The 19365-nt window shown below is 42.1% G+C and overlaps 1 protein-coding gene and 1 long non-coding RNA gene across 8 annotated transcripts in view; one reads left to right on the forward strand and one right to left on the reverse strand.

The window, feature by feature from the left end:
• rnf213a (ring finger protein 213a) overlaps window positions 1-19365 on the forward strand; it is a 37692-nt gene that overhangs the window by 1040 nt on the left and 17287 nt on the right. For 6 of the 7 annotated variants that reach the window (XM_037793548.1, XM_037793545.1, XM_037793542.1 and 3 more), the window contains exons 2-28: window positions 414-532; window positions 1683-1837; window positions 2878-3564; window positions 4510-4691; window positions 4804-4971; window positions 5142-5347; window positions 6418-6707; window positions 6804-7063; window positions 7900-8118; window positions 8220-8409; window positions 8494-8549; window positions 8638-8812; window positions 8900-9064; window positions 9181-9279; window positions 9444-9566; window positions 9966-10149; window positions 10296-10469; window positions 10596-10748; window positions 10832-11478; window positions 11786-11945; window positions 12042-12259; window positions 12550-12687; window positions 12800-12964; window positions 13433-14705; window positions 14812-14993; window positions 15437-15592; window positions 15679-19287. In XM_037793548.1, coding sequence (XP_037649476.1) covers window positions 433-532; window positions 1683-1837; window positions 2878-3564; window positions 4510-4691; window positions 4804-4971; window positions 5142-5347; window positions 6418-6707; window positions 6804-7063; window positions 7900-8118; window positions 8220-8409; window positions 8494-8549; window positions 8638-8812; window positions 8900-9064; window positions 9181-9279; window positions 9444-9566; window positions 9966-10149; window positions 10296-10469; window positions 10596-10748; window positions 10832-11478; window positions 11786-11945; window positions 12042-12259; window positions 12550-12687; window positions 12800-12964; window positions 13433-14705; window positions 14812-14993; window positions 15437-15592; window positions 15679-19287 — 10134 coding nt within the window. In that variant the 5' untranslated portion in view covers window positions 414-432. Of the gene's footprint in view, window positions 1-105; window positions 214-413; window positions 533-1682; window positions 1838-2877; window positions 3565-4509; window positions 4692-4803; window positions 4972-5141; window positions 5348-6417; window positions 6708-6803; window positions 7064-7899; window positions 8119-8219; window positions 8410-8493; window positions 8550-8637; window positions 8813-8899; window positions 9065-9180; window positions 9280-9443; window positions 9567-9965; window positions 10150-10295; window positions 10470-10595; window positions 10749-10831; window positions 11479-11785; window positions 11946-12041; window positions 12260-12549; window positions 12688-12799; window positions 12965-13432; window positions 14706-14811; window positions 14994-15436; window positions 15593-15678; window positions 19288-19365 lie in introns of those variants that run through there. The other variant, XM_037793546.1, reaches the window with a different exon arrangement.
• LOC119502540 lies at window positions 4998-10094 on the reverse strand. The gene is made up of 3 exons (XR_005210097.1): window positions 9955-10094; window positions 9805-9865; window positions 4998-5234 (listed from the first exon to the last, which is right to left on the reverse strand). It is a non-coding gene; the product is annotated as an uncharacterized LOC119502540 (long non-coding RNA).

Consider the following 19365-nt stretch of genomic DNA (forward strand, 5'->3'; position numbering starts at 1 on the left):
TTATGTAGAGCCTCAGGATAGTGTGATATTTTTGAGGAACTTGGTGTATTCTAGTATGCAGTGAGACCTCTCTGTTTTTGCCATCTTTGGCTGAAGTGAGTTTGTTATTGGATGCTGGTTAGCAGGACTGAAGGTGGGCGTGCCCTGCAGAGGTTCGACTGTCACAGCTGCACAGTTATTTCCCATTCCCATCTCTTAACGAAATGTTTACAGGTCAGTGTGTTGGGAAAGACTGCTCAAAGTCCATGTCAGTAAAAAGAACAACATTATTGCAGGCGGTTGTTTTTTTGCACAGCTGTGAAACCCACTGACTCATCATGAGGCCTCATGTAGCAGAATAGAAAGTGAAAGGAATCTGCTACAGGGTGGGACCTCAACAAGGCAGTTCAACTTCTTTCTTTCTTTCTTTGCAGAGATCACTGAAGTCTGAAGATGAAGTGCCCAGGTTGTAGCCATATTATTTTGGAAAAGAGAGCTAAGTTCTGCAGTGAGTGTGGCCAGAAGCTATTTGTCCAACCTACAAACACACAGGGTAAGTAGATTCATTTAGAAATGTTTTTTTTAATATTATACTGTATATTTACCTGCAGGATTTGATTAATAAGGTCCAAACAACATCCAGAATATATTTGTAGGACATATGAGGTACATTAACATTGATTAACAGTATGCCAAAGAGGGCTGTATTTTATTTTGTATTTATTTGTTTATTTTTTTATATTAATTAATTTTGTTAATATAATTTTTATGAGGGACTATCCTATCAATGCCTTAAAATTAGCACAATCTTTGGTTTATACATGAAACATAATTTTCTTCCTAAATGATAAATGCAACATGTAAAGTAAGTAAGAATGATGAAAAGTGGATTCTACTGTTGAAAACCTTTTATTCTGTATATTGTCATGACATTAACCTACATTACATCGCTTGTATAGCACTTATAAAAGCAAAATTAGAAAGTGCTTGACATAAAAAAAGAATTCAATAAGTGGCAGTTAAGTGTTATTATTGTTATTCTCTTACCTCAAGATGGCAGCATCTCTGCATTATCTGTCCACACATTTACAGACAGCAGATTAAATAAAGACATGTTCACACACTTGGTAAGATTATAGGTGCCATTAATGTGACCTACTTTATAAAAAGCAAGTAAAAATAGTAATATAGTATTTAATAGTAAGTAAAAAAACAAAAACAGCAGTAAAAATGCAAACTTGAATCATGTGACATGATGATTAAGCTTGCGTGTTCTGTTTGTGACTGATAACGAATACAGTAGTAAAACCAAAAGTAAACATGTGATCTGGATTCGTCTGGAATGCAAATTAGCCGTCGGCAATACCCTACAGTACTGTTGATAATCCCCAGAGCATACAGCGCTTTGTAGTCATCATTCATTTTAATAGTCACAGTGTTTTTCACACGTGTTTGGATGCAGTCTGATTTTTGATTTATATATATCTTGTAACTTGACTCTTAAACTTGTCACTACCTCGTAAGTTTGTCTTTAATTGCTCTTGATCATTCTTGTATAGTTTCTATTCTTATACTAGTTGTATATTCCTTTTTATTTTATTTTTTTTCTCCTAATTTTTATTTTGACTTTTCTATTAATTTGTAATTATTCTGTCTTTGTGCGGCTGTAACACCTGAATTTCCCTTTACGATCTTTAATCCAGACACAGGAGATGAGCCCAAACCCTTGGTAGCAGACTCGGAAAGTACCGTTGAGAGATCTGTGTCTCAAAACAACGACCCACCTGTGGACAGCCAAGAGTCTAACAGATCCCCCAAACGGCCGAATGATGAGGCCATCCCCAACCCAAAGAAAAAGGTGAGCTGTGTTGCCTCGCTTTAAAATTGTCTCTCTCTTCACGTGAGTCAGATTAAGACTTTACACAAAAAGAATATGATCTGTTATGGGCAGTTACTTTCGGTCTACAGCGATTAAGGTAACTTTAAACTTAACTTAAGTTTGCAAAAAGTTATTCTACAAGGCCGAAGAGTTAAATCAGAATGCCATCATCCCTTTCTATTACTTCCTATAAATAGTTATCTCAAGGTTTGTTCTACCTTTAGTTAACATTATTAAGGAATGATTAGCCAATCTGATCACGTCCTGTCCAGTGAATTCACTTTAATGCCCTCAGGCCGGCGCTACAAAGCGCCCCTTAGGAAAACAAATCGCTACTCTATGATGTTAAATGTGTTGCTAAACTGGCTGCCTTCTGAGTGCCATCAGAAAACAAACACTAAACATCCCAGGAGCACTGTGTTTCACAAAAAACACACCAGAAAGTGTACAGAGTGACCTAAGTTGATAATATTGGGGACAAAATGCTAAGAGGAATGAACTCTGGTCTTTATTTTCAAACCAACAAAGTTTTACTATTCGGTGAAGTGCTTATTTTAAAATGGTTTACACTTGTCTGTTTTATTTTCACATGGTTGGTTAGCCTATACATTCATTGAATGCAGTAAAGTAACGTGCGATGTATTAGAATGTTTTTATTATTATTTACAGTATTTCAGTATGCACGGGGCCACTCAAGGTGCCAGTGTGCATCTCTGCCCATGTACTCTCTTAATCTGAATGAATCTGAACATGTTCTGGGAGATTCAGTAGAGTCAAGTGGACTACGACTTCAGTTGAAAACAAAAGTCAAAAAGACATGCTTCAAGTTAACAATTCTCATAATGATATGCTAATTATTATTGTGTGCTCGCATCATTTGTGATGGCACTCAGAAGTAGTTTAGTTCAGAAATCTAAACTGTTTTTCTGTCATAATACTAAGAATATGTTGACTCTATTTAGACTGGCATTGTTTCACGTCAGCAGTAAAACTGATCTTCTTCCTTCTGGTCTTCATAGAAAAAAAACAGGAAGAGGAAAAAAAAGAAGAAAGATGGCAGCTTGTCATCAGACATGTCCCAAGTCACGCTGGGAGACGACCAGGGGAAGAGGACGCAGAGCGGAAGAGACTCCTCCGACAGTGAAAGCTCAGAAAATTTAATGGATGAAACACCAGACTCACTCCAAGATGGGCCCTCCTCACCTCCTCAGAACCAGCCCGCTTCCTTAGCGGCTAACGTTCCTGCTGCACCACTTGAAGACACACAAGTCGATCAGAGTGAAGCGGCTGCTGCCACAGTGGAGGCAGAGACTGCGAAGCAGCCTGAGGAAGCTCCAGGTAACCCCGATGAAGGAGAGAGCAATGCACCGAAATCAACTCAGGATCAAACACTGAAGATGGCACCGGCTGACTCTCCGACTCCCATCTCAGAGGACAACAAGAGTGCGACTTCTCAGTCAAGTCCAGGCAAAGAGACGAAAGCCACTAACCCTAAAGATCAAAAGACTGAAAAGAAAAACTCAAAGAACAAGAAAGAAACAGCCGCCACTAAACAACCTCCACTGGACCAGAATGCCAACATGGAGCAAAATGCGAAGCAGAGCGGACAAAGCAAACAGAAGGGAAAGAGTCAGCCGGACCAGAAACAGAAGCCGGCTGCGGCACCTGGACAGAAGATGGTTTTTGGTCCTCAAACACCATCAAAGGTAATGCTGACTAAAAAGTATGAAAAGCTTTATTGACACACAGAGGCCTGTATTTTATTCTCATAGTGGAAAAAGTAAATGAGTTTGTTTTCATGAATTTAAGGTGCATAATTAAAGGGCTTCTATGGTTTTTATATCAGCCCTTCTTAAAGCTTTTTTCCCGCGTGACCTGACACAGGTTTCTGCATGATGATGCTACTACATGTACAGTATATACAGTATCTTAGATGGCGGTCGGCACGCTCCCTGTTTCGAGTAGCAGAGAGGAGTACCGGCACAGAAGCTAAGAAATGTACTGCTGTGTGGATGCCGTGTTAGTTTGGATCTGAAAGTAACACAACACAAACTAACTAACCGATAGATGCAGCGGTAGACCAGCAACTCCCGTGTTCTGTGAGGTAAAGTTACTCTTTTTGTGAATGGAGTCTGGTTTGTAGCTTTGAAGACAACGATATGGCTTCAGTTCACTGTCGGAAAGGGCTGTCTGATGGCGAGGTAAAGCGGTGAAAATATTCTAAATATAGCATAAACTTTAACTGATGTTGATTTTTTTTTTAGGTGGCTAATATATTTTTTCGCATCTCCCGTCCACAGCCGCTTTACCTCGCCATCAGACAGCCTTTTCCGACAGAGAACTGAAGCGTTACATCGCTCTCCTGAAAGCCACCAGATTACATTTACAAAAGCAGTACTTTTACGATGCAGTACACAGGACTATACATAAAATCCCTCTTCAAAAATCCAAACTAATCCTTTCAGTTATTTCTAAAGTTAGCACAGCTAACTTAGCAGCTACTGCTAGCGTTCACATTATTCATAACTTTATTGATTAGCTTTGGTAACCTGCTTTTTGCAAAGGTGAGTGGGCGTTTCCATTTGAAAAAAACAGAACAGAACGCAGATGAACCCGCTCTTTAACATGCACGTTTACGACTACTTGTACAGGCTGACAGCAAAGGCTCCAGCGTGGACCCGGAGAGGACAGTAGAGCACATGACGGTTCAGCGGTCTGCCAGCGAGCAGGCCTCGACCGCAGCACAAACCTCAGACGCTGAAAAGGGAAGTAAAGATGGCAGTAAAGATGGCAGTAAGGAGTCCAGCACCGCGCCTTGCCCACCACCCAAAAGGTGATGAAGCTCTCTCAGATGGTTATACAGTTCAGTTATACACATTTAATGCTAGTTTTATGCATGTGCGTTATTTTAGCTCTTTCTGAAATGATTTGTTTCTGCTTTCTAGACCGACGAAGAACAACAACATTTCTACACGCAACAGACTCACAGTTTACTTCCATGCAGTTCTCTCAAAGGATTTCAAATTTGATCCAAACGAAGATCGTATCTTCATCCAGGCTGGGCCCCCCCTTGGAAAATGGGAGGAAAATATAACTGAGCTGTCTGTGACCAAGTACGTATCCTTGAATGAATTGTCAGTTAAGCTCAGATGGTGGTTTAATGTATAGGCGCATCAAACAATGATACATCCAAAAAATAATCCTCTTAAAGTCTTACATTTTCTTTGCTGATTTCTAAAACATAGACTTTCTCCACTTTGACTTTATTTTCTTTTCCACGCAGGGATCTCGGAGAACATGGTTTTCTGGTCGAGGGCAATCTGCAGACAGTCAAAAGTGAAGCTGAGTCTGTGTCGATACCGTACAAATACGTCGTCTATAACAAGAAAAAGGTCAAATACGAGTATGAGTACATATACAAACTGGATTCAACATCCCAAACTACCAACAGATGTTTGTTCGTGAAACACCACCTCGTCAACGAAGACGGTAAATGTAACCCTCACTTCTCCAGCTGTAATTATATTTATCTGCATGCAAATGGCATCTGATTATTATGTTGCAATGCATAGGTGTTGACTCGAGTCACATGACTTGGACTCGAGTCATCAGATTGGATGACTTAAGACTGAACTCGACTTGACAAAATATAAAAAGACTTGCAACTCGACTTTGAATTTAACGCCAATGACTCGTGACTTCACTTGGACTTGAAGCTTTTGACTGGAAAATACTTGATACCTTAATCACCCAAGCCCAACGATTAAAAAGTATGTTATTTTAATAGTGTGTGCAGGAAGGCGATCCACTGCAATACGAGGTACTCCAACAGCGTTGGAAATGTTGGGTTTATTTAGTTTTTGAGAGATTTTTTATTGATTTGTTTGGGAAGAGGATTTACTCGTGTTGAAAAACGATCTGAGCTGAACAAACAAACTTTTGTTTATTGCTGAATCCCGAAAAGTGGTGTTGCTTTTGTTGAACTCTGGACTACTTTTTTTTGATGAATGTTATTGGGACTTTATTATCTTTCACTTAATTCCCCAGATCCACTTTGTCTGAACCAATCCGACAGCATCCAATCAAGTTGCAGGAGAAAAATATGAAGAACTAACGTTACGTTACTGAGCGCCAGTTGGTGCCAGTTACTCTGTTATTAAAATGGCATAATATTTGTTGAAGAGCACATTATGACTGGTTTAGGGCTTGACTTGTAACTTGACTTGGGACCTGTCAGTCTTGAGTGGGGACTTCACTTGGGACTTGACTTGGGACCTGTTGGTCTAGATTTGGGACTTGACTTTGGACCTCTCAGTCTTGAGTTGGGTCTTGACCTGGGACTTGAATTGGGACCTGTCAGTCTTGAGTTGAGACTTGACTTGGGACCTGTCAGTCTTGACTCAGGACTTGTCAGTCTTGACTTGGGATTTGACTCGGGACTGGAGGGCAAAGACTTGAGACTTACTCGTGACTTGCAGAACAAGGACTTCGTGCCACCTCTGTTATGATGTGTCTGCGTTACACACATTCAATTTCTGTTGTATCTTTTTTGTGTAAAGGGGACTGGCATCAATATGATGACATCATCTGCGTCGAGCCGTCGAAGGGCATGCTCAAACGCATCAAAGAAAGGTTCTGGCCCGAACAAAGGAAGGATCTGATTCAAGGCAGAGAGATCGCGGGGAATATAATGCTGGAGTCCATTTTTGATCTTCTCACGAGCTGGACTGATACCAATCTGAGAAGTTTTCTGATCCAGCTGAAACAGTTCTGTCAGGTTTACGGGGACCCGTATGTGTATGAAGAAAAAGAAAAGAAATGGTACGCCTTAAGCTACGGGGAAGATGAGGTAAGTTCATAATCGTTGTGCAAAAAGTCTTGATGCACTCAGGTGGAGTATGGCCAACCCAATTTACTCTCTCTGTGTCTCTGGTTAATTTCCTAGGTGAAGAAGATGCTAAAAGAATTCATGCTGACAAAGGTGATTCCTCCGGGGCTGAAGGACGGAGATGGGAAGATGCTCTACATTCAGGATCCCATGAGAGCAGCTGTGATCATGCTCTATGTGTGGAAACAGCATCAGCTCAGGCTGGATAATGGTGAGCTGCATAAGCTCTGCGGTGCGCTCTGTTTACCCAAACTAGAGAAAGACGAGTTCCTCCGGTACTGGACGGAGTTTTCTAAGGATGTCGCTATTCTCAAAAAGTAAGTGTCCTGTAGTCCTATAAATATTAGGGCTGTCAGTCGAAATATTTAATCGCAATTAAACACATGATTGTCCATAGTTAATGATGATTAATTGCAAATTAATCGCACATTTTTTATCTGTTCAAAATGTACCATTAAGGGAGATTTGTCAGGAATTTAATGCTCTTATCAACATGGGAGTGGGCAAATATGCTGCTTTATGCAAATATATGTATATATTTATTATTGGAAATCAATTAACAACACAAAACAATGACAAATATTGTCCAGAAACCCTCAAAAATATGCACTAATCATAACATGGCAAACTGCAGCCCAACAGGCAACAACAGCTGTCAGTGTGTCAGTGTGCTGACTTGACTATGACTTGCACCAAACTGCATGTGATTATCATAAAGTGGGCATGTCTGTAAAGGGGAGACTCGTGGGTACCCATAGAACCCATTTTCATTCACATATCTTGAGGTCAGAGGTCAAGGGACCCCTTTGAAAATGGCCATGCCAGTTTTTCCTCGCCAAAATTTAGCGTAAGTTTGGAGCGTTATTTAGCCTCCTTCATGACAAGCTAGTATGACATGGTTGGTACCAATGGATTCTTTAGGTTTTTCTAGTTTCATATGATGCCAGTATCTAGCTTTAAAATTGAGCCTCCTACAACTAAAAATCGCAAGTTGCGTTGATGCGTTAAAGAAATTTGTGGCGTTGAAACAAATTTGCGTCAACGCGTTATCGTGTTAACTTTGACAGCCCAATAAATATCAGTCATGATCTGACTACAGAGCAACCAAAGTCTCTTTTCTCTTCAGATGCTCATAAAATGATCTTTGTTGTAGTCTGCCAGAAATGTTGCTGAATCTGATAAACGCTGTGAGAACAGCAGGAATGCAGCGATGGATTCTGGTGCTCCCGCTCCTCCACCTCCTCAGAGGCACCACGAAGCCCTTTGAAGTAGCAGCTTCTGGAAACTTGAAGTACGGCGCATCATGGGCAGGTTTGCAAGGCCTTGATTTCGGAAATGCTACCTCAGGATACATGAACAGTCAAGACAGGAAGTAAGTGCCTCTCTCAAAGTACAGCTCATCTTCCAGTGCATTTATTTAGAAATAGATAGATATGTTGCTGTACATCTGTTTACTTACTCTTTGGTTTTCAGGGCGCTGGTGAATCTGATGAAAAGCCACAGTCACTTGATGGAAGTGGATCCACTTTTAGTGCGATCCTGCTTGTTCTTGTTGCCATTCGATAATCTAATGGAGTGCGTCGTCAACATAAACACCGAGCTTTTGGACATGCTTCATGTGTTCACCAACAAGGCTCAGGATATTTCCTACAGTACCTTTGAGGTGAAGTGGAAACTCTTATTGAAAATAATACATTTCAGGGTTATAGTGCAGTTTCATTAATGTTCTTGGATTTCTGTTTTACAGACAGTGTCTGAAATTCTCTCACATATCCAAGGACACCTGATTGAGGAGAAATACAGGTGATTTGCTCTTCCAGATTTAGCAGATTTTCATTTGAATGTTTATCAAATTTCATGCTTTAATCTCCTATTCTTGTTCTGTTCGTAGTCATTTTACCGAGGCTTATAGGAGGGAGTGCCTGGCAACAGCAGTGAAACTGTTGGAGAAGCTCTGCAGAGGAGTCAGACCGACATCATTCACCCAGAACTACTTTGATATTCCTGTAGCTTGCATGAATCTGGTCGCATCAGTGGCAGACTTTGTTCACTGTAACAAACAACAGGTATGTAAAGTGAATCTTGTCAGGCAAGCTGGTAGCATCTCACACAAAATTAAGTCTCAAATACTCTTATTATTTATTCTCATTTAGGAGACTCAAGAAGGCGGAAAAGAGCAGCGATATGCAAAAGACTTAGACGTGATCTCTCAGGCGATGGACATTATGAGAGAGTGGATCAACCGGTGCTTCAGACAGAAGTTGCTCAAAAGTGGTATTTCATCCCTGTTCCAAGTTGAGGCCACAGCAGAGATTGAAGTGAGCAGTTTTGTTATATTTTGTAAATAAAACACAAAATATACACATGGACACTCACAGCCCATCGTTGGTAGAGAAAGCTGAACAATGGTTCTTTTGTTGGTTTTGTTTTACAGCTGTGGAGCAACATAATCTCCATCCACTTCAAAGATGAAGATTGCACAAAAGAATGGAAACGAACATTCACAAGGGATTTTGAGGGCAAATACAAACAGGTATGTGACACATCTTTTGTAGATCCCTGTTATTATTATTATTATTATTATTATTATTATTATTATTAATAATAATAATAATAATAATAATAATAATAATAATAATAATAATAATATTTGTTTGGGTTGAACGATACATGGTTAATGTGTGTGTCTGATTTTAGGAATCCCCTGTGGATCAAATTGAATTCTACTGCACAAAAATGGAGGACCTCAGTAAATCCCATCCACACGTTGCTGCTAGTGTTGAGAGGTGTGCTCTTGAGGCCGTGACATCGTTGTGCCAGGTATGAAATCTTCTCCTCCACTTTTAATACGTACATGTATTAACTATAGAACTTTTTCTTCCCCCTTCACCTTGGATCGTTACACACCTACCCCAGCCACTGAACATATTATGTATTCATATTTATACTACTGTTGGTATTACTTATCTAATCTAATATGTTAATGACATAGTTTATAACAGTCCTGGTGTTTTGAAGTGGGGTTGTATGAGGTACTTATCCATAGTCAGTGTATTACCTACAGTAGATGACGGTCGCTACCATTTTGGAGCAGCAGACAGGAGTTACCGCAGGCTCACCTAAAAAAAAAAATCAACATCAGTTTAATTGTATGTAAGATTCACTTCAACAGTTAAATGATGCACAGTAATGTTCATGGCTGTTTTACCTCATATGCAGAACAAGTCGGAGGGGAAGCTGTTTGAGAAGTTCAAGGTGAACTGGAAGTTTGGGAAACTCATCTCAGCCATTATCCAGAAATCCTGGCCAAAGGACCCCCAAGGAAATTGTCAGGAAAATGAAGAATTGGTCCTTAAGCACCTCCTCTCCTGGACTGCCGCCAAAGACTATTTCAGACTACACGGTATGAACCATTAAAACATGCACATGGCAAATAGAAAAATTCAAAAGCAGAGTGCCATGTATCTCTAATTTATAAGAACCTGGCTTCAGTTTATGTCTCCAGGGCAGAAGTTAAGCATTGTAATCATATCATTTCTGTCATTGCAGGCGCAGACGAAAAGCTGATTGAGACGCTCTCTCAAGATGCCAGGGACAGAATTGCCATAGCCATATCATCATTCACAGCCATCAACAATCAACTGGTCCGTGGAGACATTAAGACCAGCCTGCTCAGTATCATTTTGGAGAAGAGGAACGCCTTCTTAGATCTGCTGAAGATCGGTAATAACACTCTTTCAAAGGTCTTTTTCCTAGAAATGTGTTCAACATTTAATAATAACCTCAGAACATGCTCATAATAGAAATATTTTGTTGTGTGTGTGTGTTTGTGTGATTTGATATTAACAGATTGCCTCTCTGAGAATGAACAATTCAAGGATAATGCCAAAATGAGGAGGCTGTTGCAGTGCAGACAGGATGAACTGAACGCTGTGTACCATGAGAAGGAGCTTGTGGACGTCTTCTTAACAATGAGCAACATACTTGGGGAACATATCAAAGGTACGGTGGAGAATCTGTCAGTTTGGTTTGTTCACGCAGTTGCAGCAAATTTAACGTGTGCTTATTTCCAATTTCCATGACAGTTGATCTTGCCGACATGCAAAAGAGACAGAAGGTGAACATCGAGATCATGCCCCTGAACCAGTTCATGGAAGTTCATCCATTTGACCAGCTGCCCTCTGGCATGGCGGGCATCGTCACCTACTTCAATTTGGATGAAGACTTCAGAGACATGGCAGAGGTCCTGTCCACCTTTAAAGACAGCCATATATTCAATATGTGTTGGGAGAAACAAGCTAAACTCAAAGCCGCTGAAGAAATGGAAGAGGACTACCATGATGTAGATGACGAAATGGAAGACACCTTCCATGATGCAGATGAAGAAATTGATGCTGCACCAGAAATGATACATGACGACATTTTCGAGCCTTGCTTCAATGATTACAAAGACATCTACGCTCGTCTGAAGGACGGCAGCATAACGCTCGAGGAGGTGAACCAGCTCTTCGGAGATTACAAGGGCAAGTACTTAGAGCTTGCACAGGACCTGGACATCATGTGCAGAGTGGATAAATCCACCGACAAACAGTGGATCCACAGCAGGGTTCAGCAGATCGAGCAGTATCACGAGCTTCATCTGGCTGTGGCTTCGGCTCAAATTATCATGAAGGTCAAAGAGACGCTTCGTCTTCAAGGGGACTTCAGGGTTCTGGAGACACTCACGGAAGTCGTAAGTGGCCATGTTTTGAACTATTGCAACCAAAAAATATCACACATTATGTGAAAATGACCTCCCTCTGTGTACCACATGTACATTAAAGGTGCTCTATATGATATTTAGAGCGTTAATATAGCAGCAAACAACTATTGTCTATGTAAAGCTGCGTTAGCTGCTAGCCGCTGCCTCAACCATCGGCATGTTGTGAGCCGTGCGGAGGCAATAGGAATGCTCCCAATCTTGCATTTAGCACCTTCAAGTTACTGTAATGTCTTTAATATTAATTTAATTTTGTCCTTTGACTCTCTTCTCCCGTCAGAGTCATGCTGACTTTCAGACAGAGCATCTCAGTCGGATTGACAATGACTTGATGCAGGCAAAGATGGCTCTGGTTGACATCACCGAGTCCCGCAGACTGTGCCTACTTGAGCTGGGACTCAGAGGACACTTTGTAACATGGGTAAAAGATGCACTCGAAGGTAAGAATAGTCCTTATCCGCGGAAGTCACAACACCAACTTATTTTAATGTTCATTCAGGTCAAATTACTTTAAAGAAAATGCTATTTATTTTCAGATATCAATGAGTTGAAGGTGTTCGTTGACCTGGCTTCCATCTCTGCGGGAGAGAACGACATGGACGTGGATCGCGTCGCTTGCTTCCACGATGCCGTCCTCGGCTACTCTTCAATTCTATATGAGCTCAAACCAGACTCTGGTTTTCAAGTCTTCAAAGAGGTGCTCAAGAAGCTCTGGAGAGCTTTGGAGAATGACAGCAACCTACCAAAAAAACTGGTAAGAGGACGTGTTGCTAATACTACTAACTAACTTTACTTAACTTTAATTAAAGTTAAACTAGAGAAGGTTCCAGACATTGACTTTGTTTTGCTGTCATTCATGCATAATTTATTAATGCTTTGCTTGTTAAGATTTTGCTGAAGGGAATACATCTGTGAAATACAAACAGTAAATGCTACGAACACTCATCTGAATGTTATCATCATACAGTCAGTGTTAACCCTAACTTTATGAAACAGAAAATGAATATCTAACAGCACAATTAACAATGTTATCATCTTTTGTAGCGGGACAGTGCACGCCATTTGGAATGGCTGAAGACTGTGAAGGACAGTCATGGGTCAGTGGAGCTGTCGTCTCTCTCTTTAGCATCAGCCATCAACAGCAAGGGTAGCTACCATATCAGTGCACAAGGTGTAAAAAAGGTAACTAACAAAAGTAGAGATGATTGTGGCATCGCTCTGTCCATGCAGCACAAGTCTCTGGGAACAAAGTACAAAATTATGCCTGAGAGTTTATTTCTGTTCTCCAATCTAGTTGAGTCTCGACACCGCCCTGAAGCTGCAGATTCCAGAGGAGCACGATGAGGTTCGGCAGATGCGCTCATACTCTCTCGAAGACCTGCGGGAGCTGCAGAACAAACTCATGCTCATGTCTGGGAAAGGGGATCAAGGGAAGGATGACGTTGATCACTTTACAGAGGTATATTGAAATGTTTCACTTTTTATTTGATGAACATAGGTCACTTTGTTTAGCATTGAAGCTGAAATGCTACTACTGTACCACATGCTTCTTTTACTTGTATATGTACTACTGATAATAATTATTATAACCATAAGCAATGCTCTATCTTTCAAGATGCATCAAATTGTTTAAAACATTAACAAAAACCACAGTGATGACAATAATTAAAATAACAAATTAAATACTGAAATAATAGGAATAATAAATTATGGCAAAAAAGGGATAGAGCTAATAATATCTATTGACATCAACAGTGATGACTTGGGTGTACTTAACAATGCATGAAATGCAATGAATATGGACGTGTAGTGAGTTTACTGCGTCCCAAACACATTTTCTATTGTCCCCGGGATGACGGGACATCGTTAGTGTCAAGCTTTAGTGTTCACAGTTGCATCTGACTGTAAGTTTGTATTTATTTTACAGGTTTTTGCCAGTGTTCAAAGACTCGCTGAGGCATTCATTGCTCTCTACACTGCTGGGAATCCTCTATTCAGACACTGGGAAGCACAAATCAGCTGCAGCTTAAGCAGCGATGAACCCAGCATTGTGATGGACTTCAACCTGGGCAGTGTTCTAAGCGTTGTCATCGTGGAGGGTAGCGTTGACGAGCAGCTTCCTGAGTTTTGCAGGAAAATGGAGAAGTGCCTGCACTATTGGATGGATTTTGTGGACAAACAGAGGTCCCAGCATTACTATCTGAACTACTATACAGCCGAACAGATCGTCTACCTCTGCAGCAAGCTGACTCAGCAAAACGTGACCAATATGGACGACCAAGTTCTCATGATGCTCTCCTTCGTCAAGCCAAATTGCACAGCCTCAGACTTGAGGCAGGTCTGGCATGCACTCCAGTATGAGATCCTCACCAAACCACAAGAGCAAAATGAAGACATTGAGTTCCAGACTTTTGTTATGGTGCCAACAAGTGAGCTGGGAGACCAAGACTTCACCAGTGAGTTGGATCCTCTGCTAAGTCTTATGGAACAAGCAAACGGGTCGCAGAAATTTGATCTGATATGGAATGCTTATATGAAAGACATGAAGAATTATCTTCTGCACATTCTTGATGTAAAAAGTCTTGGAAAGCTGCTGGAATTACTGGCCAACAAAGAAGATGAGAGTGAAGAAGACATTTCTGATAATAACATCAGGGATGTCACACTGAGGCAGCTACCTAAAGGCCTGGCCACTGGAAATCCAAACCTCATTGTTTGCCCGCACGATGAGATCTTGACATCTTGCATCTCCGTTTACATGAGCAGCGGGGATGAAACGCTTCCCAGCTACGATGAAGTTCTCCTGTGCAACTCCTCAACGCCATATGAACAGGTGGAGCTATTCCTCAGGCGCTGTCTCAGCACTGGCTACAGGGGACAGAAGATATACTCTCTGCTGTATGGAGACCTGCTCACTTATGATGTGAGCTCTAAAGTTGAGAACTTTTTTCAGCGAATGAAAAGGCAGAGTAGGAAAGACTACAGACTTGTCATCATCTGCAGCTCTGAAAAAGAACACGCCTACCTCCCTTCAGCCTTCAGCCAGTACAGATTGCACATGGTTCCCCAGGAGCCATTGGCCAGGATCCAGAGGTACCTCTACAAACACTACGTTGTGCCAGAAGATCAATGCAGTGCTGCAGCTGCATTCAAAGACAGACTGTGTGTTGGAGTCGTCTCATCCAAAAGAGCTGGTGTTGGTTAGTATATATGTACATTACTTAGCTATTTCAAATTCATGATGGTGAACATTTCACCCCTAAAATGATTGATACCTATGATAATTACCTTTTTTTTAAATTGCAGGTAAATCACTCTACGTCAAGAGGCTGTATGAAAAACTGCAGAGCTCAACCAAAAAGCCGTCAAGAATGAAATGCATTCGTTTGATTGAACCGAATGTTGATGAGAATATCATCCTTCAATCTCTGCTGAACACGCCCAGGACGAAAGAGCTCACGATGTTCCATTTTGACATCACATCATCGGTAATAAAGAGTCTCAATCATGGATGTATAATAAGACCTGGATGCGGTGCCGCTAATTTGTTCCGGTGGCCACTTGCAGTATTGCAGTGAAAAATCCCCCCGTGACCCAAAAAGCATTTTCCCCATAGACCATTGTAAAGGAGATGTCTGTAAAACTGTTGACTAAAGAAAAGCAATTTCAATTGTCTATCTATGGGCATATTCAGCGAGCCACATACCCTGGAAGTAAAACCAGAAGCTAGAAAAATGTTTGGCTTGTGTGCCAGGTGAACAATTCACATTGGAACGAATTCGTGCCATCTTGGGATCCGGTACCCAGGTCTTATTATATATCCATGGTCTCAAGTTAATGCTTAACTTAATGTAATGTAGTCTTATTAATAGGACATGTCTTGACAGCTAACATATGGTGTTAATGGGCTGTGTTTTATGTGATTGAAAAGGTGCAGAAAGGTCTCCATGAGTTTCTTTTCAAATTACTGGTCCTGCGCTATTTGATGGACTCTGAGGGAAAGACGTGGAAGTGCAGCGACGACCAGCTGTATGTCATAGAGATTCTGGAGCCGACTGTCATGTCAACCAGAAATGCTTCACGGCAGGTAAAGGTTTTTACAAGTTTGGCACTATCGCTAATCATTTGTTATCTGATGTTAAACTGTTGATTTCCCTGTGTTTTTCTGCATAGGCTCAAACTGTGAACAGCACATTCACGGATGTGTTTCCAAACATTTTCTGCCGACCACCCAAAGATGTGCTAGAGCTAGAGATAAGGAAGCAAGAAGATCCTACCATTGTAAGCACCGACGACCCACTGATGGATGATGGAGAATTCAGGAGTGCAGCCTTTCAGCGGCCATACCAGTATCTCACACAGTTTCATAACCACAGTGATCTTGATGCGTTCAAATATCAGGATGTCAAAGGGTCACATGTGGAATGCCTTCAGATGCTTCTCATGTTCTGTGGAGTTATTGACCCATCCTGGGCAGAACTGAGAAATTTTGCGTGGTTCCTTAATCTTCAGCTGAAAGACTGTGAGACATCCGTTTTTTGTGATTCCACTTTCACTGGAGATACGCTGGCTGGATTCAAAACCTTCGTGGTGGACTTCATGATTCTGATGGCAAAGGACTTTGCCACTCCATCACTCAGCATCTCCGACCAGAGTCCTGGCAAGCTGCAGATGGACATGACCGGTGTCCGAGATGAAGACCTGGCTCCTTTTCTGATCAGAAAGAGATGGGAAACAGAACCACATCCATACATCTTCTTTAACGATGACCATGTGTCCATGACCTTCATCGGTTTCCATCTTCAGCCCAATGCACAGAACTCTGTTGATGCAATTGAGCCCACCTCTAAAAAGGTGATAAAGAAGAATGTCATGACAAAGGAGTTGTATGAAGGCCTGAAGCATCAGAGAGTCCCTTTCAACATCAACTTTGATAGCCTTCCAAGAGGGGAGAAAATAGAGAGAATCTGCAACGTTCTTGGCATCCAGTGGCCTCTTGATCCTGATGAAACATATGAGCTCACGACCGACAACATACTGAAGATGCTGGCAATCCATATGCGGTTCAGGTGTGGCATCCCTGTCATCATCATGGGAGAGACGGGTTGTGGCAAGACAAGGCTCATCAAATTCCTTTGTGAGTTGCGAAGGAGCGGAGTGGCCACTGAGAACATGAAACTGGTCAAGGTGCATGGAGGGACAACGTCAGAGATGATTTACACCAAAGTCAGAGAAGCAGAAGACATTGCTTCTATTAACAAGCAACACTATGAATTTGACTCTGTTCTCTTCTTCGATGAGGCCAACACTACCGAGGCCATCAGCAGCATCAAGGAGGTCCTCTGTGACAAGACAGTCAAGGGGCAAAGTTTGACACCCAACTGTGGGTTGCAGATTATCGCCGCATGCAACCCTTACAGAAAGCACACAGATGAGATGATTCAGAGGTTAGAATCTGCCGGCCTCGGGTACAGAGTTCGAGCTGAAGAGACAGATGAAAAGCTTGGGTCTATCCCTCTCCGCCAGTTAGTCTACAGAGTTCAAGCATTACCGCCAAGCATGATCCCTCTGGTTTGGGACTTTGGACAGTTAAACGATCACACAGAGAAAATATACATCCAGCAGATTGTGCAAAGAGTGGTTGAAAACAAAGCGATCGATCAAAGTTACATCAAGTTGATCACCGATGTCCTTTCAGCTTCACAGAGATACATGCGGAAAAGAATGGATGAATGCAGCTTTGTCAGCCTGAGAGATGTCGAGCGTTGCATGCAGGCTTTTGTTTGGTTCTACGAAAACCACGTCATGTTGTTTGTAGAGCTTGACGAATTTGAGAGGAATCAAAAAGCTGAGAAGAATGAAAGGCATTACAGACCGCCTGACGCCAGAGACCCTGTGCTCTGGTCTCTGGTCATGGCCATAGGAGTGTGCTACCATGCCTGCCTAGAATATAAGGAAAAATACAGACAGAAAATCAGCAAAAGCCTACCACCAGCATACGTCCCAGCAAAGATAATGCAGGAAATCTCACTCATGCAGGATTTACTCCTGAGCGGTGTGCCAATGGGGGATACTATTGCAAGAAACAGTGCCCTCAAAGAGAACGTCTTCATGATGGTTCTCTGCATTGAGCTAAGAATCCCTCTCTTCTTAGTTGGAAAGCCTGGAAGCTCAAAATCTCTGTCTAAAACTCTTGTTGCGGATGCAATGCAGGGCCAAGCTGCTCATTCTGACCTCTACAAAAAGTTCAAACAGGTCCATTTGGTGTCCTTCCAGTGTAGCCCTCACTCAACACCAGAAGGCATCATTAACACGTTCAAACAATGCGGACGCTTTCAGGAGGGAAAGAACCTGGACGAGTACATTTCCGTTGTGGTTCTTGATGAGATCGGGCTGGCTGAGGACTCTCCAAAGATGCCGCTGAAAACCCTTCATCCGCTGCTAGAAGAGGGGTGCATTGATGATGAGCCGCTACCACACAAAAAGGTTGGATTCATTGGCATCTCCAACTGGGCATTAGACCCTGCAAAGATGAACAGAGGCATTTTTGTCTCCCGCGGTGACCCTGATCTGAAAGAACTCATCGAGAGTGCTAAAGGCATATGCACATCTGATGCAATGGTTTTGGAGAAGGTCAGGGATTTCTTCAAGCCCTTTGCAAAATCTTACTTGCACATTTGCCACAAACAAGGCAAAGGCTTTTTTGGCCTACGTGACTATTACAGCTTGATTAAGATGATTTTTGCTGTGGCCAAGACTTCTCAAAGGAAGCCCACTGCTGAGGAAACCGTGAAGGCGGTGTTGAGAAATTTCAGTGGCAAGGATGATGTGGATGCAGTTGACGTCTTCACCAAAAGACTGCAAATTGCACCCAACGTGGAAAACATCAGTGCCATTGAGTTCGTGAGAGAAAACATTCAGGCAGTCGGACAAGAAGAAGAATGTCGGTACCTGCTGGTGCTAACAAAAAACTACGCGGCCCTACAGATCCTGCAGCAAACCTTCTTTTCAGAAAGTGGTCAGCCGGAAATAATCTTTGGATCCAGTTTCCCCAAAGACCAAGAGTATACCCAAATCTGCCGCAACATCAACAGAGTAAAGATCTGCATGGAGACAGGTCAAACAGTTGTGCTCCTGAACTTGCAGAACCTCTATGAAAGTCTCTACGATGCCCTCAACCAATACTACGTCTGCTTGGGAGGACAGAAATATGTGGACCTCGGACTGGGAACCCACCGTGTGAAATGCCGGGTGCACAAAGATTTCCGGCTGATTGTCATCGAGGAAAGAGAAGTGGTCTACAAACAATTCCCAATACCTCTCATCAACAGGCTGGAGAAGCACTACATGGACATCCACACTGTCCTCAAAGCTGAGCAGAAGACGATAGTGGACGAATTGGAGAAATGGTTGAGACTTTTTGTGTCCCTCAGCAGTCAACACACAACAGTCGCTCAGACTTACAAGTACAAACCACCAGACGTCTTCATCGGCTACCACTCTGACACATGCGCTTCTGTGGTACTTCAAGTAATAGAGAAGCAGAAGGACAATGGGGAGATCTCAGACCCTGAAAGGAGAAAACTGGATGAAGCAAAACTCATACTGCTCAGATGTGCCACCCCAGACTCAGTTGTGCGGCTGGGCTGCACAGGCCTTCCCAAAGTGGAGAGTGAAAATCTGGCCAGGGTCTACTTTGAAGAGCAGAACAACAGCTGTTTAGCTGACTTCATTCTTGCTCACACAAGGCAGGAAGTCCATTGCTACTCTTCCTTCACAGAGGTAACCTTAAAGCTGTCATACTAGTTTCAAATATATCCTGAAGCTGTATGTATTGAGGTCTTAATTGTAATTTTAAAC

This window comes from Sebastes umbrosus, chromosome 14 (assembly GCF_015220745.1).
Source record: "Sebastes umbrosus isolate fSebUmb1 chromosome 14, fSebUmb1.pri, whole genome shotgun sequence".
Classification (NCBI taxonomy): domain Eukaryota; kingdom Metazoa; phylum Chordata; class Actinopteri; order Perciformes; family Sebastidae; genus Sebastes; species Sebastes umbrosus.